The sequence below is a fragment of the Lepidothrix coronata genome, unplaced genomic scaffold (genome assembly GCF_001604755.1).
Source record: "Lepidothrix coronata isolate B3197 unplaced genomic scaffold, Lepidothrix_coronata-1.0 Scaffold71, whole genome shotgun sequence".
Taxonomy (NCBI): domain Eukaryota; kingdom Metazoa; phylum Chordata; class Aves; order Passeriformes; family Pipridae; genus Lepidothrix; species Lepidothrix coronata.
The window spans coordinates 4,117,562-4,138,921 of NW_016690251.1; the positions used below are offsets into that span (position 1 = coordinate 4,117,562).

The 21,360-nt window shown below is 43.6% G+C and overlaps 1 protein-coding gene across 1 annotated transcript; it reads right to left on the reverse strand.

Moving 5' to 3' along the window:
• Nucleotides 1-3,626: 3,626 nt before the first annotated feature.
• On the reverse strand, nucleotides 3,627-9,954 carry PROKR1 (prokineticin receptor 1). The gene is made up of 3 exons (XM_017818956.1): nucleotides 9,796-9,954; nucleotides 7,649-8,310; nucleotides 3,627-5,041 (listed from the first exon to the last, which is right to left on the reverse strand). Exons 2-3 carry the CDS (start codon nucleotides 8,164-8,166, stop codon nucleotides 4,345-4,347), a joined length of 1,215 nt encoding a protein of 404 aa, XP_017674445.1. The 5' UTR covers nucleotides 8,167-8,310; nucleotides 9,796-9,954; the 3' UTR covers nucleotides 3,627-4,344.
• Nucleotides 9,955-21,360: the final 11,406 nt, after the last annotated feature.

Genomic DNA, 21,360 nt, shown 5'->3' on the forward strand with positions numbered 1-21,360 from the left:
TGATGGACTGCCCAGAGATGTGGTGGAGTCACCGTCCCTGGAGGGGTTTAAGAAACAACTGGATGTAGCTTAGTGCTATGGTCTAGTTGATATTGTGGTGTTTGGTCAAAAGTCAGACTCTGTGATCTTAGAGGTCTTTTCCAGCCTAATTGATTCTGTGATTTTGTGATTTGAGGCTTTTCCTGGCAACGTATGTAAGGGTGCAGTCTGGAACAGAATCCTAACAGAGGGTGAGAGATCTGTAAGTCTGAGGGAGTAGTGTTCTCTTGCCTCAATTCTGCTTTTTTCTGCTCAATGGTGTTTGTTTTTCTGCACATATGGCATTGAGTGTTTGGAGGGGAGCACCCCAAGCACGAGTCACAGCCCTGCTGACACAGGGGGTGAGGGAGAATGCAGACACCACAAGCACTGGGTAAGTGCCTGGGTGCCCTAATGACAAAAGCTGAAGTATGTGTTGCCACTTGTTGGAATCCTGGGAATATCTGCATGGCCGTGTTCCCAAGGCATTTGGTGTAAGCTGATGCAGTTTTCAGTGACGCTGTGCTGCAGAGGCAGCAGCCGGAGGGTGCTGTTGCCACAGGAAAGGCTGACAGGCTCCAAGAAGGAGCACAACCAAGTCTGGGCTTCTGAGTGAGTCAGTCAGTTGTCAGGAAAATTTACCGTGCTGGCTATTTTGACCTACCCTGGAGGTCTGGAGGTCATACAGCCTTTGTTTTCTTAGTGCTTGTTTCTGAGAATAAGTGCTTTTTATTCTCTTAATTCTTGCTTAGTTTTTTGGGGTCCCCATTTTAGCTTGCAGTTACACATGGGTTTTTGTTTTTCATTGTGAAGGAGCAGAGACTGGATTTTACCCTCAGTTATCCCTGGGGAAGGTGCTGCAGTAGGAAGTGAGCCTATGGTTTTAGAGCTGTGCCACAGGAGGACAGCTGAGCGGGAATCTTATGTGGTAGCACCACAGTTTTGCTTTTGGCAATAAAAATTGCATCTAGCTACAACCAAGACATGGTGGTATCTGGTTGATTTACTACATGGGTATCTAAACCCTATTAAGGGCTCCCAGGAGGATGCCTCACCCTCACCTGCACCTCATCCATGATATATCCCACACTTCCTGCATGATGAAGCCCTTATTGCATCTGTGTCCCTGGAGCTAATAATGGGCAACTGGCAGCCACAGAGGTCTCACTGCAGTTTTTCCTGCCTTCTAGGAGGCAGGAGTTCTGCTGGAAAGGCCTGCTTCTCTTCTGGAACAGGTTCTGCCTTCCTCTCAGCTTGTGCTTGTCATTCTCTGTTTAAGCGTGGCTCTTGCAAGCAGAACTCCGTGTAGGTGCAGTCCATATTCAGTTCCTTCTCTAAATATCCTTCAGTGTAGGTGAGAAAGTGTTTCTGCAGAGGGGGGCCAGGAAGGAGGCAACAGAGTGTCCCCTACCTGACAGGGAGCTGAGGTGTTGGCATCTGCCTTCCCTTAGCCTGAGTTCTAAGGGTAAAAAAAAGCCCTTCTGTTCTTTTTTTCCCTATGTGGCTCATCTAAGCTCAAGGAGTGTGGGGTCTGGCCCCCTCCCTTGGACCATGGCCTACCTGCTCCCCCCCTGCCTGAGGGAGCTGCTCAGGTCATGGCCTGTCCCTGCTGCCTGCACATTTATGGAATTTTCACAGGAGTTTTTAAGTGACTTTCAGTCCGCATGCAAGGCTCTGAGCCCCTGCTTGTTGGAGCTCAGTTTAGGAGCAAATGTCTTTGAAAGTAGGACCTGTTTTGAGCTGTTTGGAATTGGTGCAGTCAGAGGCTAAGGACAACATGAGTGCTTAGTGCTCTGATGAGGGAACAGGGGACCACCGCCTTTCCTCATTGGGAACCCCCCCTCTCTCTGGGGTTGCTGCTTGCAACAAATGCAGTAGAGGGCAAAGCAAAGTTTATTCTCCTGCCCTATCCAGAGGTTCCAGCTGAAACACTGCTTTGCTGCTGGGAAGACCTCAAAATGTCAAAAACATGGCAATGTTGCAGACTCCAAAACCTAAGCCTGCAGTGGCCGCTGCTGCTTTGCTACCTTTGGCAGGGACAGAGATAAGAACAGTGGGCAGGCTGGACCAGAAGAGCTCTCTTGGAGCTCTCAGAGTGATTTCCAGAATTTTAAAGCTATTCTTTTCCCCAGTTTTTGCTTAGTACTATACTGCTTGGTGGGGGTAGAGGTTTTTTTTAATACCTCAGCCTGAGATGGATTTCCAGGTGTGGAAAATAGTCAGTTATTTGACTTTTGCACCAAAAGTGTGTAGGGAAAACAGGTGGAAGGAGTATCAGGACACTCTAATAGTATTCCTGGCTAATCCTCAACAACTAGTGCAGGGTTTAGGAGATACATATGGGAGCGTAGTTTCAGAAGGAACCATGACATTTTGGGAGAGGTTAAAAGCCTTTTGATGGTGAAATATGGCAGCTCTCTGGTCCCTTAAGTTTCTTTGTCAAGCTGGGAAATAAATGGATTTAGTACTAAGCCCTGTTTAAAACTGTCATTTTGAAGGATGATTTCAGTAATTGTTTTGCCTAACAGCAAATGATGATATCCTCTCCAGTGTATATTTAAGAGCAGCTAATGATGAGAGGATTTGAGCACTTTAATTGATTTGAATATCCTTTTGCCCTTAAATATAATTGGTCAATTTTTCTTTAACGGAAATGGGAATGTTCACATTAGTCAGTTGGATAGGAAAGTGACAGCTAAGGGAAAAAGATAAAAAAATAATTCAGAATGATGATATTGAGGCCATATTTACTATTTTATTGGCAGGATTTGCTGCTCACTTAAATCCACGAATAGACAAGAGTTGTTTACAAAAGCTGTTTACTCCAAAAGTAGGTGCAGCCACATACTTTAAAACAGGAAGTATTTATCATCACGATAGAAAAGATTTGATTTCAATACAGAAAAGTCCACGATATCTTATGTGCAGTTGAAATGTGTAGGTATTACTGCTACTGTCACCTGCTTTGTCAAGATTATCAGTTAAAAATACCCGAACTGGATTCACACAAAATCAGAACAGTAAAAGGAGCACTGGGGGAGGCAATGCAGAATTCATCTGGAGCTGGTGCCTCACATTTGACCTGACAATAAGCTATTCAACTCAACCAAAGACTGACTTGCTGAAGCCTCTCTTGCTCCCAGGAGGACAGATCATCTTGGGATCTCCTTGGTGTTTTGGCCCCCCTTGTACTTCATGGTGAAGGTGCACAGAGACTTGGTAAGATGTCTGGGCCTGGTTCAGCAAGCTGGATTTTCCTCCCTAACATGTTTTTTATAGGTCCCAGTGACAGACAACCTGAAATACATGAAATTCCATCTGAACATAAGAAAGCACTTCTTCACTGTGGGGGCTGTTGAACACTGACACTGGTGGTCCAGGGAGGCTGTGGAGGCCCCTTCCCTGGAATCAGGCAAAGCTCAACTGGACACAGTCCTGGGCAACCTGTTCTAGCTGAACCTGCTTGAGCAGAGGAGTGGGCTAGACGATGTGGAGATGTTATTCCCCACCTGTACAATTTTGTGATGGATTCTGTGATGACCTCAGCATCTCAATGCAGCAAAAGCTGGTCATAGGGTGCCTGGAGGTGAGGAAGCAGGTCCCTCCATATGTATCTGTGCCATTTCCAAATGCATGAGAGAGTAGCACTCTTCATAAAACTACAGAGTGGAATGGTGATAAAACATTCTTAAACAAGGTGTCACAGGAAGAGGCTTGAGGTTTTTCACTAGACTGTGAAGCAGGTTTCAGCTTTGTAGAGCATGTGCCTTTCATGAGAGCGTGCTGCACATTAGACAGTAGGAAGCTGGTGGTGTGTAGATTTCAAGGACCTTCGTGATGAGGGGTAAATTTAGAGGTTAAAGAGTGACAAATGGGCTTTTTTTGCCATCCTTCCTCTCCTGAGCAGAAGGAAAAGGACACTAAATAGCTTAAAGGGACAAGTGATAAGATCAAAGGGTTTAAGAGGTTTCTCTTAAGAGAGGCGTCACTGCTGGGATCAGCACTCAACTCTTCCGTTGTTGTATTACGGTCTAATGCATTCACAGACTTTATTGTTCTTCTTAACTCTAAAATGAGTGTCTACATCTCAAATTTACAGATGAGTGACCTGAAGCACAGCATCAGTCTTAGGGATGTTGTAAGACACAGAGTTAGGGATATTATCTAGAAGTCCACTGAGAAGAGTTCTGGTGGGAATGCAGGCTGCTTTTTGAGGGATCTCACCAATAGTGGGTATTCCCACAGACAAGGGAGAAGCTTCTGAGGAGACATTATTTCCTCTTTAACCCCCTCTCCAAAACAGATGAGAGTTGAACTGCAGAAAATTTATTTCAGTTTTATGCAGTCTACTTCCTCTGTGACTGGCATTGCACTTGTTCTCAGGTCCAAATCTGTGCTGGATTTGCTTCCATTATACGTTGATCTCCATCTGAGCAACATGATCTTCTTGAAGTACTTCATGGTGTTGTTTTTCACAGCTACAAAACACATGGTGTTTATCATGCTGTTACTCATGGCAATGCAATCAACTATGTAAAAGACAGTGAGATAATGCTTCTCTTTCACGATGATGGTGGGGAAGAAGTCCCGGACAATTGCGAAGCCATAGAAAGGTGCCCAGCAGAGAACATAGGCAGTCAGGATGCACATCAGGACCATAACAGTTTTCCTTCTGCATCGAAGCCTTTTTCGGATCTGTTCTGTCTGGAATCCTGGGACGGCTTTAAACCAAAGCTCCTGAGAGATCCTGGCATAACACAAAGTCATTGAGATCACGGGTACCACAAATTCAATGCCGAAGATGAAGAGGAAGTACGATTTGTAGTATATTTGCTTGTCAACTGGCCAAATTTGGCCACAGAAAATTTTCTCCTGGTTTTTCACTATAAATAACACCGTTTCAGTAGCAAAGTACGCAGATGGGATAGCTAGAAGTATGGAGACAATCCAGACCGAGGCGATGAGGAAGGTTGCTGTTTGGTAATTCATGCGTGGTTTTAGTGGGTGAACAATGGCCAGATACCTGGAATAGACAAATACATTCAAAATGAAGCCCGAAAACACTGTTAGTCCGAATACACTTCAAAATACAAAGGGGCAGAACTGGGCAGGAGGAAATTGCTGTCATTCCTGAACATATTTGTCTGTAAGAACAGCTTACAGGTCTGAAGTAACAGCCTGGAGCTGAGCTACAGTTTTGCATCACCACTTTTCCTTTTTAAAAGGAGTGAGAGTTTGAAATGTGGAGTAATACACACCTAGTCAGGTGCAGGGAAGAAATGACAAACATGTAGAAACAGGAAAATGCTTTCCTTAGGCACAGAGCTACTTAAATATGCTTTTTTTACAAAGCGGTCAAATATACATTACAGTGTTTTTCTTATTTCCTTGGTTATTCCATGGAGTGCAAAGAGCTGATGGTGATGTTAATGAGTGGTTACAGGTGAGCATGATTTCAAACCACCAACAAAGGACAGTGTACCTGTTTTCTGCCTATGCAAATCTTTTTTTGTGTGTGTTTTTTTGGAGGTGCTTATTAATCTTAAATGTACTGTGTTAAGTAATGTGGCAAAGCAGAAAACTTGAGTTAGATGTTTGCACTCCTTATGACTGTACAGCTGCAAGTTTGGGGTATTCCTGCTAGAAGAAGATGTTTGAGGCACACCAGAGCTCCCAATACAACTATATTTAACCCAAAGGATTGCTTCAAAAAATAGAATTTCTCATTCCTGCGGAGTCTTTTCCATCTGTATATATTCTATACAAAGGTAGCATCCACAGGATAAATTAATTCTAAAGTAAAATGGAAAGTCAGCAGTGCTTTTCACCAGCCAGATCTTGGAAGCAGATGAATTGTTCATGGCTCTTAATAGTGCAGGATAGGTGTCAGGGGCCAGCAGAATTAGTCAACCTCACTGTGGAGCTGATAAATGAACATTTTTAACTTGATTTCTATGAAAGCAGGTCGTGGGATGATGTATGTGTATGAATTCATAAATATGCATATCTGCTCGGCAGAACATTTGACTCAGTGGAGTCAGTCTGTCTAAGAGAGTCAGGACAGAGCTTTTGTGGTGGATTTCCTGATTGTCATTGCTTACCACACTTGGTCCTTTACTGTGGAGTGGTCCTGCAGCACGTGAACTGAATTCAGATGAAACTGCCCTGGTAGATGTTCTCCAAAAGTGTAAGTAAAACACACCAAGTGCCCATGGACGTTCAGTCCAGGGGACCCAGCTAAAGCTACCTGCTCCCCTCCCTCCATATTTACAGTGGACTCTTATCATGTGATCTTGCTTTTCAGATCCTCTCCTTTTACATTGTATTATTTTCTAGTGTAGGTGTGGCCTTAAATGTGTGAAATTCCTACGTTTTGTGTGAACAGACATCAGTGAAGATGAAGGAGAGCCCTACCTGAGGAAAATCCTGTGGGACAGACTCACCCTGTTGACACAGGTGATTCCTTCTAAATGATCTAAACATGAGAAGACTTTTATTAGAGTCTATTCTTTTTTAGAGACCGAAGTCAACAATCCACTTGACATAACCAACATGGAATAGGTGATTGTTAAACAAATGAGGTTTCTCTCTGTTTACCAAGTCAAAACCTCACAAAAAAAAAAAAGGGCAGTGAAACCAAAAACAGTGTGTTCTTACAACAAGCTTCAGTGTTTAATCTTTTCCAGAGTTGTTTTTAAAGATGTGTAGGGAGATATGCTAGAAAACTGATTTCTTAGCAGACATAAGAGCTCCATGACCCATGTTACTTCATCAACCTGGGATGCACTAGCAAAGCATTCCAAGAAGATTTTGTAGAGGTTGAAAAAGTGTTAGAAAATGCTAATACATACATGATAGTGTTTAGAAGCTTTACCCCAAGTCCTCAACTGCTGTTGAGATGCTATTTTGTTGCTTGTTAAGGATTTGTTTCGTAGGAGCTGATTGTCCCCTCACCCACACCAGGCAAAATCTCTCTGAACTTCCCCAGAATCTTTCCACAGAGTTCTGTTGACATCAGGAACAACTGAATCAGCCACACACGAGCTGTATCTGTGCAGCCATCATCAGAGCTCACTGCTCCTAAGCTGTCTTTTGGATCAGGTGCCAAAAATCATGCAGCATTAGACTAGAGCATGAAATGGCACATGAGAGAAATTGGGGACAAAAGAGAAGGAAGGGTGGGAATCATGCAATGTATATATGTATATTGCATTTGTACACAAGAGAGGGCTTTTAATGGTGGCCTTTCTATGAAGAGTTTACTGAGTGGGTCACTATCTTTCTGTGAGTCAGTTGTGTCAGATATGTCAGCATGAGACTGATCCTCAGAGCCCGGGTCTGTCGGAGTCCGTGGTGCACAAGACTGAGAGAAGAGGAATCATAAGAAATAATTATATTATGACTATATTATATTGTTAAAATTCCTAGAATAAGAGGCAGGCAGTCTCTCAGGACTGCAGCATAGTTAGGGAAAAATTTCTTTGCTGAAAGGGTTGTCAGGCATTGGAACAACCTGCCCAGGTAATAGTTAAAAAAACATGTGGATGTGGCACTCGAGGATGTGGTTTAGTGGTGAACATGGCTCAGAAGCTCTGGCCACCTCCTCGTGCAGTCACAGCACCCCACTTACCTGTCAACAGCTATAGCCAGGAGAGCATTGGTGGAAACATAAAGGGAGACAGTCCGTAGGTAGTTGACCAAGGCGCAGAGGATGTGGCCGTGCTCCCAGGACAGCTGCCGCACCACGTAATAGTCCATCTTGAAGGGGCAGCACACGATGGCCACGATGAAGTCCGAGATTGCCAGGTTGGCAATCAGCAGGTTGGTGAGGTTCCGCAGCTTCTTGTAGCGGACGAGGGCAGCGATGAAGACGAGGTTGCCGATGCCGCAGACCAACATCATGCCAACCAGGGCCACCCCAATCACGATCTTGGCCGCAAAGAAGGTGGGAGTTTTGGTCATGTCGTCTTCGCTGTCCAGGGGCAGGTCGTAGTCACTGTAAGTGAAATTGAAAGGGAAGGAGAAGTTCCGCAAGGAGCTGAAATCTCCATCGTGGAGGTTGTAAATTGCAGCAAAGCTGAGGTGGGTGGAGGCGTTTGGGTTACGTTCAGCTCGCTCTGTGGCCATGTCTGTTTTCTTGTGACACATGTGTCTTGGAGGGCCCTTGGTGTTGTGTTAGAGTTACCCACTGTGGCAGGGCATGAGACCTCATCCAAGGTTTCCTTCTGAGCAGTGAGTCACCTTGTCTTTGTCCCTGGAAGACTATTGAGCAACAGCCTCATTCATCTCCTCCTGTGGGAACAAAAAGAGGAAAATGTTTCCTGAAATGAAGTGACAGCAAAAATGCTGAGCTTGAAGGAAAGCAATAGTCTTCTTACTGCCCCACAGCTCTGTTGGTGCCTGTGCATGGTGGGAAGAAATACCCTGTGAAGGGATGCTTTGGTTCTCGTAAAATAAATGCCTTGAGTTGCATCATACACTGGTTGTTACAGTGGCAGTTTTATTTACCAACAATGAAATTTTCAACACAAAGTGAAATGACAATGTAGGGGGAGCGTAAAATCCAGTTTAAACCTCCACCAGCCTTCAAGCTTATGGTGCTGTCATCCCTGCGCAACGTAAAAGAAACTAAAATGACATCTCAATGTACTGAAAAGCATCTGATGTGCCTTTTGGACAAAGTCTATGTGTTATTCTAGATGTCTCAAAGAGATGTGGTAGATGAGAATGAAAAAAGAACTGATGTCCTGGCTTCTAAATACATTCCTTAATTAAGAAGGAGTTGCAAAGACGCAGGAAAATAGTGAAGCCAGCACTTTCCTTTTGGCAGCCATTAATTGAGTATGAGGACCAGATTTTCAGCCAGCATCATCCATTATTGCTTCTGTCAAACAGGTGAAGCTCTGCCGATTTGCAGAGGCGAGATTTTGTTCAGTGAATCAGCTTGTAGGGCTTTGCTGTGAAGGCAAATCTGCCTTTCACAGGGAGAGTGCTCCCACAAACTGGCCCTTGAGATGAAAGGGAAAATCTTCCGTAAGTGGGACAGAGTGCCTTGAATTTTTGATGCTGGGGAGGAGCAGGCTCCCCTCCTTGTACTGCTGGTTGTACCAAATATTAAAAAATTATTTATTTTTCCACACAGAGGGGAAAAAAACCTCTCACCTACCCCCCCATTTTGCCTCTCTGTATCAAAATGCTGAGAGGACTGTCTTCTTGCATCTTCCCATGCCCCATCTAGGAATTCTCACACCAGACTTTCAGCTGTCAGGACAGTCCTACCCCATCCCAGCAGAGGATTGGGGGAATTGCTGCTTTTTCTGCACTCAGGCAGTAGGTCTTCAGGGTGTTAAATGCTATCGAACAATAGCGGCCGTGGCTACAAAGGACAGTCTCTGTAGTGGAGCTCTTGCTCCCTTTCCCTGGAACCACCCTCAGCCTCTGATGTACTGACACTTAAATTTCTGAGAGAAACTCTCTTGTACAACTTTGGTCTCCATGTTGCTCTTCTAACTGATGGTTGCAGAAGAAGAGAATAAAGCCAAAGCCTGAAACTGAAGAACAGTTCCAACAAGGGACTGCTTTAGGTAATGCGAACATTCGTTTAAGAGAAGTACTGAACAAACACTGGGACACAAAATCTGTCTGTCAGAGCAGGGAACATTATCTGTTTCAGACAGGTTTTGCTGCAAAATACCAAGAGAGCTATAAAATAAATACAGACAACACAACTATCTGTCATAACACAACAACTGACATAACAGTATCAGGAAAGTGTACCTGCAGTTGCTCTCATCTTCTTGGAGTTCTCAGGCACCCTGGGAGAGCCTCCAGGTTTCTTCCCTGCACCTGCGCTGCTGTCACCGGAGCAGAGAAAGGATAGCTGGAAGCAGCTGGAGGACTCTGCTGAGTGCTCATTTCTCTCCCAGGCTGGTTTGCCCTGTGCTCAGGGGAGGATGGCTCTTCTGCCTCTGTGCTTGCATCCAAAGCCTTTGCTCAGTGGGAGGCACCTTGAAACTGTCCATGCATTTCTGATTTTAAAGAGGCAGCGCAATCCGCAGACAATAGAGCACAGCCTTAAACCCCACGAATGCGTGAAATTGGCCATGGAATTGCTTTGTTAGCCCTCCTGAGCATAGAAGGTGTAAACCCCGGTCTGCACTTGCTCTTTGGGTTTTGCCTGCGCTGGGCAACAGCTGCCTGCACCTGATGTGGCACAGAGGCAAAACACAGACCTCCCAGTGGAGAGGCGGGGGAGGAAGGACGGTGATCTTCTTTCCCAGGGACCTTTCTCTGTGGATCTCTCTCTAGGCTATTGTCTTTAGGACTGCAGCTGCAGCAGCTCCTGCAGACGGAGGGTCAAACAGTGAATAGCTGTACATCAGAGGACCCCTGACAGCTTTCCTTGCCCTCTCAGGGAATTACTCAGAGCAGGAAAGTGGCAGTGAATCGTTAAGGATTTGTCCTTTGCTAATGCTGCCTCCTCACATCTGTGAAGCACTTGCACCCCAGGGAGCAGTTCTTTTGCTTCCCAGTTCTCCAGAAGGAAAGGAAACACGCAGCACATGCCCAGTCCTCTTCTTCACCTCCAGACTTATTCTCATTAGCTGACATTTTCCAAGATGCACAGTTGGGACACATTGCATAGTCCCTTTTGGATAAGACTGTCAGAGGCAGTAGAGGGTCATGAAAAGTGTAGAAGGTTTGCAGAAAACTTAAACTATGTGACCCTCAATGCACACTTGCAAGACTGGGCTCTTGTGAGCTAGTGGGCACCTGGCTCTGGAAGAAATAAGTGAGGAAAGAAATATGCTAATATAAAATGTGTCTGGAGTAAAAGGGCTGCTGCTGTGGCATTTCTTACAGAAACTTGAGGCAAGGCCAGAGTCCCCACTGTCTGAAGCCAGCAGACAGCATTAAGAATGTCATAGCAAATACTTTGCTTGGCTTTGTTTTGAAGTCAGTGTAATAGGTGAAAAGCCATGAAGGGATTTTTAATAACCTGAAAGGGTGCAACCAGATGTATAGTGAGGAAATCAGATCCACTTTCCAAATTCTGTCACAAGAAACGTAAATAGAGTAAGTATAGGGAGAGACAAAGTGAACTTAGGGTGTACATCACAACCACATCAAAAAGATCCCTAAAATGGGCTACGTAAACCTTCAATGTCCCTAAGGAAAAGCCAGTACTCTAAAGGGAGCTTTACATTTGGAACATCCGTGATCTCTTTAAGACTTTGTTCAGCTGTCTCACATGAAGTTATCTAATGAGTTAATCGAGCAACATGATATCCAAATATTTATATTCCTTTAGGCCAAAACCTCATCTGCTGCAGAACTGTCTCACTCCATTGACTCAGGGCAAGTTGGCATCAGAGCCCTGATAACTACAGCCCCTCCAGATGAGCTCAGTATGGAGCTTCTGCACAGCAGGAGTTCATCTCCTGTGATCCAAGGAATTGTGCTGTATGTGTCAAGCTGTTTCTCAGGAAACACCAGTAGGATTGTGAAATAATGTGCTTTGTATGTGCTGTGCAAGACAGTAGTTGTTGACTGGGAATCAAACAGAGAATGAAACCAACAGTGCTGGGAGCTGCCCTTACAGCCACATGGGCAGAGGTGGATCTAGAGCCTCAATAAATGTCCCAGTATCCTTATCCAGGGCTGGGGCAGTAGTAGAATGGCTCTAAAGCCATGGAGTACATGCAGGAGGTGTATGCACATGATTCTGTTGTAGGATTTCTGCCTAGGACAAGGTTTCTCCTTGATAAAGTTTATTGGCCATTCCCCGATGGTGTCACAACATTTAACGCAGTATCACAAGATGTTTCCTGAGATCAGTGTTATCGAGTGTGACAAAGCCAGGCTTAGAAGGAAAAGTTGGTACTGAAAACTATCATGTAAACAGTCTACATTCCTGTTTATTTGTTTTTGTCATTAGCATGCTCACAGTTTGAACAGGGAAGTTATTTGGAGGCTAAATGATGCAAAAAGAATTGCAATGTGAAGTACTTGTTTTGAGACTTTCAAATAATGAATTTCTAAACCCAGCATTTAACCTGCGAACAGACCTAAGGACTGTGACCCTTTGTTTCGAAAGAGACAACTCACCAGCTACTGTCTAATTTTTCCTAATTGCTAAATAAATTGGACTCCGAGGTAATTAATCCTAGGGAGCTGACCTAAGCTTTGCTTAAAGTCTGGCTGGGGTTTTACGAAGGTTGCTGATAGAAATCTGTTGGTGAAATGGGACAAAGCATCAGACCTCATGTGATTTTCTGGGAAATCAGACAAAAGGTGCCAGCACACATGGGTTACAACCATGTGTACTCCTGCTCAGAATTCCCAGCAGACATTCGTACTCAACCTGAGAGTGTGTAGCTGATGTTAATGTTTGACAGAACATTTCTGCAGTTGCCTGCAGAAAGAGTTAGGTGCAAATTTTTTAATACATGGAAATATGCTGTGTGGTACAAGAGGAAAGTGACTTTTGGATAGAGTTTGGCAAAAATGTGCACACAGGAGTAATTGCACCCTACTTGGCTGTTCGAGTGGTGACATGGGATGTGGAAAGATCCTGGGAAGGAGTGAGCGGAGAAGTGTTTGACTTCATTACTGGATTATGCCACCGTGTTACTTTCCTGTTACCATCTTTCTTCTGATTCCTTACTGAGAGTATCACTTTGTGGCTTGGGAAAAGGGACAAAACATCTGAAGGAGCAGCAGACAGTGACATTGTGCTAGGATGGTTGTCAGCATTGATGTAGATGTGGCGGTTTCATCCGAAAAGGTCTTTTCCTTTCAGAGCTGCACAGGTTTCTCTGGACAGGGGTGTTCAGTTGTCTCTCACAGCCGAATGACACAAGGTTTAGCTGAGCTGCCCAGAGCTCACTTCATGTGCAAGGTGACCCAGAGGCAATCAGCAACTCTTTTCCAAGTAGAAGCTTCTGTGTTTTTACTTTCTGGGGGTTTTTTTCAACTTTTTAATTCTCTGACAGTTTTCTTCATCTTTGTTCATCCTTTTGTGATTGCGTAAGAAATGGCATTTATTTTGCTCAGTTCAGTTTAGCATGGCAATCCCCTGTGAGAAGCACCCCCTTGGCCTCAACAACAGTCTATGAAATATGTAGAAATAGCTCTAGGAAGCTGATGTTCCTAACTGGCACTTGTCACCCTCACTAGAGAAGCAAAAGTGACAGTATTTGGGGCAGGTTGGAAAGCAAGGACCAGCCCAGGGACTGTGCATGAGTTTTGATGCCAACAGTAGGAGACATGAATGACCACAAGAAAAACATTTCGGTCATTAAACATCGAACATTTTTTTAATTATTAACTATTCCTTTGATTTTTCTTTTCTTTTGGATGTATTTGTTGGACTTTGTGTGTTTGGTTGTTTCTTCTTAAATCTGCCTTCCTTAGAGCAAATGTCTGTTAGCACAAACCCTTCTCTTGAGCAGAAGGCCTCTGAATGGCAGATGTTAAGAGATCTCAGGATTATCATCTAATCTGTAGTGCTGTTCCTGGGCTGCATTACATATACCCAAATAATTTATGACAAGTGCTTTCCTGGCCTGTTGGTGAAGAAATTTTGTAATCTAGGGCTCATGTCTTCTGTATGAGACTATCAAATGTTTTTCAGCTGCACCAGATAGAACTTTAATGGACCTACTTTAAATTCCTCGTTTTACTATTTCTGATTGAGATCTGAAGTCTGCATTTGGCCTTTTCCTCAAGAACAGGTTTATACATACCAATATTCAGAAGCCTTTGAATTTAGAAACAAAAAGGAGCTTAATATGTCCTATGTCTCAGTCGGGCTTGTCAGTCATTTGGATTTTCAGAGACTGCCTTGTTGATTTTGGATCTTACTCAGAGATACTCTTAGTGGATCTTCTCTTTCAGTGGGTGCTATGAGCTGAAGAATGCTTTTGGAAACAAAGCAGCTCTTCAATTGAAGTGTCTTGATAGGAGATATATCCTTTCAAAAACCTGCTGACTTCTTTGGAGGTCTAAATAGGCAAAGTTGGATGCTGCATTTTTTAACAGATTAAATTGTCATCCATTTCAGCTAATCTCAAATTTATGCTCAATTGTGAGCACTTTGCTATTGCTATTCTCTTTTGACAAAGCCCTGCAATTTGTGTTATCATCACTTCAGCATCTTCTTTTTTCTGCTCTTCATATTGAGTGATCATTGCTTCCTGTTCACTTGCCCCGGACAGAATCATGTCTCCCCTTTGGAATATTGTGGTGGGTTTGCCATTGCCATTTGCCATTGCCATTTGTCACTGGTGATTTGGTATTTCACGATGGCAGGCAGAACGGTTCCAAGAATTTCCCTCTGCAGTTCCCATAATCCCACTTTCACCTAAAAGACACCCTCCTTTTCCTTATTTCTACCCTCAGCATAAACAGACAGAGTAGAGTACGTCACTATGAGCACTTTTACATCCAGCAGTGATTTGTGGAGGTCTGGCTGGCTCAGGCACATGGAGAGAGGAGTCCTCTGTTCCAGGTCCTTGGCTTCTCCCTGTAGCAAGACATGAAGTATTTAAAGCTCATGCCTCATTCTACAGCCTGACATGGTTTTTGGGGCTTCATTAAAAGTTAATAGTTCTTTATTTCTCACAAGTTATTTGAGATTTAAAGGGCTGTTGGAGTTCACTATCAATCAGAGAAAGAGATTAATATTCTGTGAAACCCTTATTGCAGATATTGCCGGCTATTTCTGCACACATTTCAATTCTAACTCAACAGAACAATGCCTAATGGTAGTTTCATTTGAAGCTACTCAGAGCATGAAACCACAGTCTTGGTGTCAGGATGAGTCATGAAAAGATGCTGTCACACCTCATTTCTGACTTTACAGAAGGCTTTGTGGTTTTTCTGATGTGGTGTCAAAAGTGCAGGACCTGATCAGCTACCTCCTTCTCATTTCTGAAGTCTGAGAGGGACACTGTAGAAGGGACAGGAGATGACAGGCTTATCCATACTCCCCAAACTAGGTGGAGAGGAAGCAAATCATGCCAGAAGGTGCACATCCATGGTTGGGGTTGATGGCTAATGCCCCTCTGGCACCCCAGGGCTGACTGCTGTCTGTGTGGCTGGCAGTGTGGTGGAACAGGCTGCCTGTCCGTGACTCTCTGGGAATACAGGTGATTTAGGGTCAAAAGGAGACAGATGCTGATTTTTCTGAGGGGGACAGCTCAGGGGCATGAATGTCAGAGCCAAGGGCTCAGCATCTCACTTCCTGGTGTTGTGCATAGATGGAGTTAAACACTGTGGAACAGGAGTGACAAAGCCCCCAGAGAAAGGAATCTCTTTGCCATTTGGTGGTGTTGAGGAGGCAAACCTTCCCTTCTCTCTGATGGTGGTCACCAGGGATTGTGACAGGAAGAACATTGTCAAGGAGCAGGTAGGGATTCACAAGCCAGATAACCTGTGTAAGTGTAGGCTGTTCTGTGCTGCCCCATGCCCCAGGTATAGTTTGGCTTTCCTGCCTGTGTGGTCCTGTGCATATCCCCTGCTGCAAGAGGATCTCCATTGCCTGATTGCAACCAAGGAGCCTGTGGGCAGTTTCCCCTCAGTACAGGCAATTACACCCCTGCGTGGCCTTGTCTTTAACTAAAAGTGCAACAACAAGTTCTCATGTAAACATCCTTTTTGTTTGATAGTAGGAATGATGAGTAGAATTGTTTTCTTTTCAGAACATGCTGTTGAAGCTCGAAAGCCCAAAGTGGGGTGACCTTGGTGCTTGGTGTGCTTGGACAACCAGTGAATACAGCACAGCTCAAGGGTTCCACCTGAGGGAGGTAAGACTATCTATACTCTCCTCTTTGTCATATTAACTCTAATGAATGGCATTTTACGTTATAATTCACAATGTTTGAGTGCCTTGCTTACTGGGATCACAACAAATTATCATCTTCTGGTTCAAAACAGGGCTGGTCTGCTTTTCCCAGAAGGTATAGAAATGATGTGGACAAATTAGATGCAATAGGAGAATGTAGCATGGCTACAGCTGTGTGGGAAGGGGCAGCCCTCAGTTCCAGGATTGCAAGTCCTTGAGGAATAAAATGCAAGCTAAGTCCCAGCATTTTTTAAGGCACTTATTTATAAATTCCTATTATTTGGTAGAAACCAATATATGCAGGAAATTGTCCTTTTGAAATCAAACCCCATTAACTGTGAGCATCTTAAAAGGCCTACTGTACAGGAGCTATGACTTAGTCACAAGACTGACTCTGGAAGAATGAGCTGTTCAGCCCAAACTAGCATCTCAGTGTCATGGATGTCATGGTTTAACTCCAGCTGGCAATAAAGCACCATCCAGACGCTTGCTCACTGCCTGCCCCCTCCCAATGGGATGGGGAGTAGAATCAGAAAAAAAGTAAGAAAACCCTTGTGGGTTTTTGAGATAACAACAGTTTAACAATTTAAACAAAGAAAAATATAATAATAACAATAATAACAAGAAGAAGAAGAATAGATAAATAAACCAAGAAATACAGTTGCTGACCACCCACTGGCTGAAGTTCAACCAGTCCCCAGGCAGGAATCAGGTCCTCTCAGCCAACTCTCCCTGGTTTATATACTGGGCATGATGTTCTATGGTATGAAATATCCCTTTGGCTAGTTCGAGTCAGCTGTCCTGGCCATGCTCCCTCACAGCTTCTTGTGCAGCTCCTCTCTGGCAGAGCATGGGACACAGAGAAGTCCTTGGCATAGGGTAAGCACTGCTCAGCAACAACCAAAACATCACAGTGTTATCAGCATTATTCCCAGTCCAATCCAAAACACAGCCTGTACCAGCTACTGAGATGAAAATGAGCTCTATCCCAGCCCAAACCAGGACAATGGATCAATCAGCTAGAATACAATCTCTAGAATTTTTTAAAAAGAAATTTAGCTGTTCAGAGGTCATTTGTGTCTCGTGATGACTGATCCCAAGGTAAATTGGTTGGAGTTCACTGTGGAAAATGTCATCCCATGATATATAATGCACAAAGGCCAGGATAGTGGATCTAATGCTGTTTGTGAACCACAGCCTACTTGAGCTGCTGTGAGAGTTCCTTTGGAAGAATTCCTGCCCATGTGACTGCAGAGGGGGGCAGGGCAGATCACCCCTTCCAGGCTGGGAGTTAGCTCCTGGGCTGGAGGATGGAGGAGGATGGCCTGCTGATTCCCTGCTCTTTTCCACAGTATTCTTCTGAGCAAACTTCTATTTAAATGAGCTTGAAATTTTAAGCCCAAAGTTTTCCCAGAAGAAATATTTAATCTAAGCCCAGCTGATCTTTTCAAATGAAATTCTTTATTAACCAATTTGTTGTCATTAGCCACCGGGAAACTCACTTGTAAAGACAGTAGATAAAAAATTTACAGTTTTCCGGTACTCCAGTTTAGGTAATTTTGCTGAAGGGAGTTCATTTGGAAGAGAAAAGGATGACAGATTGGATATTTGAATACCATTCAGAAGGGTTTTTTTAAGGCTCATTTCTCTTTCAGACTTGCTAACATTCAAATCATGTCAGGTTCATTTCTATCCAGTACTATTCATTTATTCATTCCCTTCTCACTGGAGGTTTCTACCTTACTGGTTTTTTATCTTTTACTGCTTTTGGAGCCAGCTGCATCTTCCAGGTCTGTAGCTCCCTGTTGAAGCTAACACAGCCTTTAGACAAAAATAAAGACGATGAAAAGTAACCCCCTCCCTACTACACAGGAGCATGAGGCAATGGCCTTTCTGCCAGGGCAAATGGATTTTCCTGAGCTTTCTGCATTGGTTTCCTGGGCAAAGGAACATTTTTCGCTTGTGTTTTTTTTTTCTATTTGACTGATTGAGTTAAGAGGTCATTTGCTAAAGCCCACAGAAAACTAGTCCATTTATATATTTATTTCAGCCCACTTAGTGAGAAAGGCACTGATGTGACGGTGTGAAAGTGTGTGTGAAGGGGACCTTTGGGATGCAAAGAGCCTGCTTCTGTCCCCTGCTAAGGAAGGGCAATTCCAAAGCATGCTCTGAAAGTTAAGGGACCAGTGCTGCACAGAAGACTTCAACTGTCTGTTGTCTTCAGGGTGTGCATTTTTTTGCAGTGAGACTTGTCATCTTCCAGTCCCTGTACACCTGACTAAAGAGATTAAGTCAGGAAGTCTAACATCAGGCAGATGGAAGTGTACCAATCTGCTCCCTGGAATGGAAGCTTCTCCTCAGCAGTATTTGTACCAGCCACAGGAAAGTCTGCAGATGTGGCTGGCAAGGCAGCAGGAGATGGACAAGAAATTATTGAGAACCCTCATCTCTACCAAGAACAGGTCCTAAAGCCAGTGTCACTTCTTATACTTGGGTTCTGCTCAGAGCAAAGCCACCCTAAGATAATGTTGATCATTTTAAGGGTGGTTGCAGCAGTGCATCGGAGTTTAATCCTCTACTTGCATTGCTCTGCATTGGTCCAGCAGTGTTTTTTTCCCTGAAACATTACTAATGTAAAGATAAATACCAAACTGCTGCTGAGCTCTGGTACACAGGTCCTCCTGCCTGAGGTTTTAAAAGAAAGTCTCCTGGTTTTGGTGGAGTGGTTAAGGCTTGAGCCTCAGTGATGATAGGCAAGAGTCTGAAACAAATTCTGCAATTAAAATGGCAGCAGCACAACTTGCTGGTCATTAAAACCAATGCTTGTTGCTTTGTAAAGGTGAACTATTGGAAAAGAGGTAATCCAGGAAAGGTGAAAAATTAATCACATTGATTGGGTGATAAACCTCTCCAGAAGTCATGCAGGCAGACAAATGAGTTACTGCTAAGCTGGGTGGGATAAAGGGAGATGGGAAGGGGCTCTTCTGTTCAAAGAGCTCTGTGGATGGTCCAGCACCACAAAGTCTGCTGTAGTTAACTTTATATTATGGAGTGACATATTTGAAACCACACTGAAGCTCTTGCTGTCTATCAATGCCAGCTTCACACAGTGCCTGTCAAAGAAGTGACAAGATCTGTCTTTAAAACACTGATGTGTTTCAGAATTTAAAGGAAATTTTTTTCTACTTTTGTCCAGCAAATATCAGTCAATAGATTTCACGAGTGACTGAGATGTTCTGCGTGAGATTATGTGACGAAATGCATAAAGGGGATAAAAACTCCAAAGCCTTGAATGCTCTGTGAGTTTCTACAAGTTGTCAATACTGGATCAAAAAGTTCAATTTACCTCCTGAAGGTCAAATTTTACTTTTGATGTGATGATACATCTTAGTTCCTTACAGATAATTTCCATGAATCAGATGGAATTGGGGTTAATAGAGCCTATAGAACTGTATACAAATGGCTGAAAAATTCCACACCTCCTACATACATCAAGTATGAATTTCCTGCCTTGCTTCAGGGTCTCTTCCTCCTCTAGATGAACCTGGTTTTTTGACTGGAAAGCACCCTTGCTGATCATTTGCTTTGAGAACTGTGCTTTGGAAAGGATTATTTAGATTCCATTTTCTGCAGGCTCAAGAAAATTTCAGGTACTTCTTGGTTTCAAAGTAGTTTCTTATCTTCTCTAGTCTGATGTCTACAATGTCTAAGCAAGTGTGAAGTCACATACATGTGCTGGGTTTAGGAATGGTAATAGAATAGGCAGGTAAAAAAACTCTCTGACAGAAGAATTGTCATGCTTGGAAGCTAATAGTTACTTTTAGATAGATAGCTATGAGAAAAAACCAAGACTAAATCCTAAAGGAAACTCAATAAAGCACACTTACTTGATGTTATTGTAAACTGGCATGTAATTTTGCTGTGAGGCAAGAATTCCTCCCAAATCAGTTCCAAAGTCTGCATAACAAGGAGAGAAAGTTTACAATAATCAGCCACTATATGTCTTGATGTATGAATCCAATATCTGGCCAAGGGCAGGGAACAGAGGCTCAGATGGCCATGCTGTTAGTTCTGCTGTTAGTATTAGAATTTAAAAGTCACAGAAATTGTATTTCCAGTAATCATTGGGTTCTCATATGTAAAGTTTGGGACTGGAATTTAAGGAAGAAGTCTTTTTTGGGTTTTTTTGACTTGGCTATTGACTTAGTGGGTAATTGTGGTTATTTGGCACAATTTCTTGCTTTCTCCCTGTGAAATGCAAGGATCACTCCAGTGTCTTCCAAATAACGTTTGGATACCTGAAGATGGCAAGCACCACAGAAGGCAGGCCTATTAGCATTGGGAGCATGAAGAATTACTGATTACAGCTTCACAGTTAACAGGTCCAAACACGTGGAAAATCTTGAGCATTCATCTAACTGCACACTTCCCTCCTACTTATGCTGCGGTAGTCGGTTGGTTTGTGCTCACTCTTGTTTCACAGCTCTGTTGAAGGGAGCTCTCAGGGTGTCTGAGGATGCACAGCTGTTTGCAGCTGTGGAAGCTGCCAGAGTAGATGTGGAGTTAAAGGAATATACCCACTTATGTCCCTGGCAATACAAACATCCATTTGGGATTTTCAGAAATGAGCAGAAGTAGCCTCTCACTACAGATTTTAGGAGTGGAAAATTTCGTCATGGGAAGTTGCTAGTTGGAGTATGGAACAAATATTTTCAAGTGTCCGGTATGGAGCTGTTGTTCTTACGTGGCTTCGTGGAATGCTTACTATTTTTTTAATGTATTTATTAAATGTAACTGTGAAAACTGTAAATGGGAGACCTCATTGCAGTCTACAACTTCCTTGTGAGAGGAAGAGGAGGGACAGACACTGATCTCTGTGGTGACCAATGATAGGACCTGAAGAAATGTCCTGAAGTTGTGTCACGGGAGGTTTAGGTTGGATATTAGAAAAAAGTTAATCCCCCAGAGGGTGGTTGGGCACTGTAACAGGCTCCCCAGGGAAGTGGTCACAGCACCAAGCCTGACAGAGCTCAAGAAGTGTTTGGACAATGTTCTCAGGCACATGGTGTGACTCTTGAGTATGGTCCTGTGCAGGCCAGGAGTTGGACTTGGTGATTCTTGTGGGTCCCTTCCAACTCAGCATATTCTGTGATTCTAAATGTCTCAGTACTTTTCCTTCTAAAATTATGTCACCTGGGATAATAACACACATAATTCTGTCCTTGAAATCAAGTTCAGTTCCCACAGTATGCAGAAGCAACTGCTTTTTCTTTCAAAAAACTGTGGAAGGCAATTTGCAGAAGCCATTTTCTTTAATTTCTTCATGGTCCTTCAAATTATATTTTTCTATTGAAGTAGCCCTTGAAAGAGATTTCTTTATGGACATGACGACTGGCCTCAGCAATCAGTGTAAATGCATTATGAAGCAATGACAAGATGCTTGGAGAGGCAACATTGTTCAACCCTGGTAGCATGGCCAGTTGTTGAGATGCTCT

Coding starts and splice junctions, on each gene's coding strand:
- PROKR1 (XM_017818956.1), bottom strand. CDS start 8,166: ATGTGTCACAAGAAAACAGACATGGCCACAGAGCGAGCTGAACGTAAC. Junction 5,042..7,648: donor CTGGCTATAGCTGTTGACAG/GTAAGTGGGGTG, acceptor TGTCTATTCCAG/GTATCTGGCCATTGTTCACC.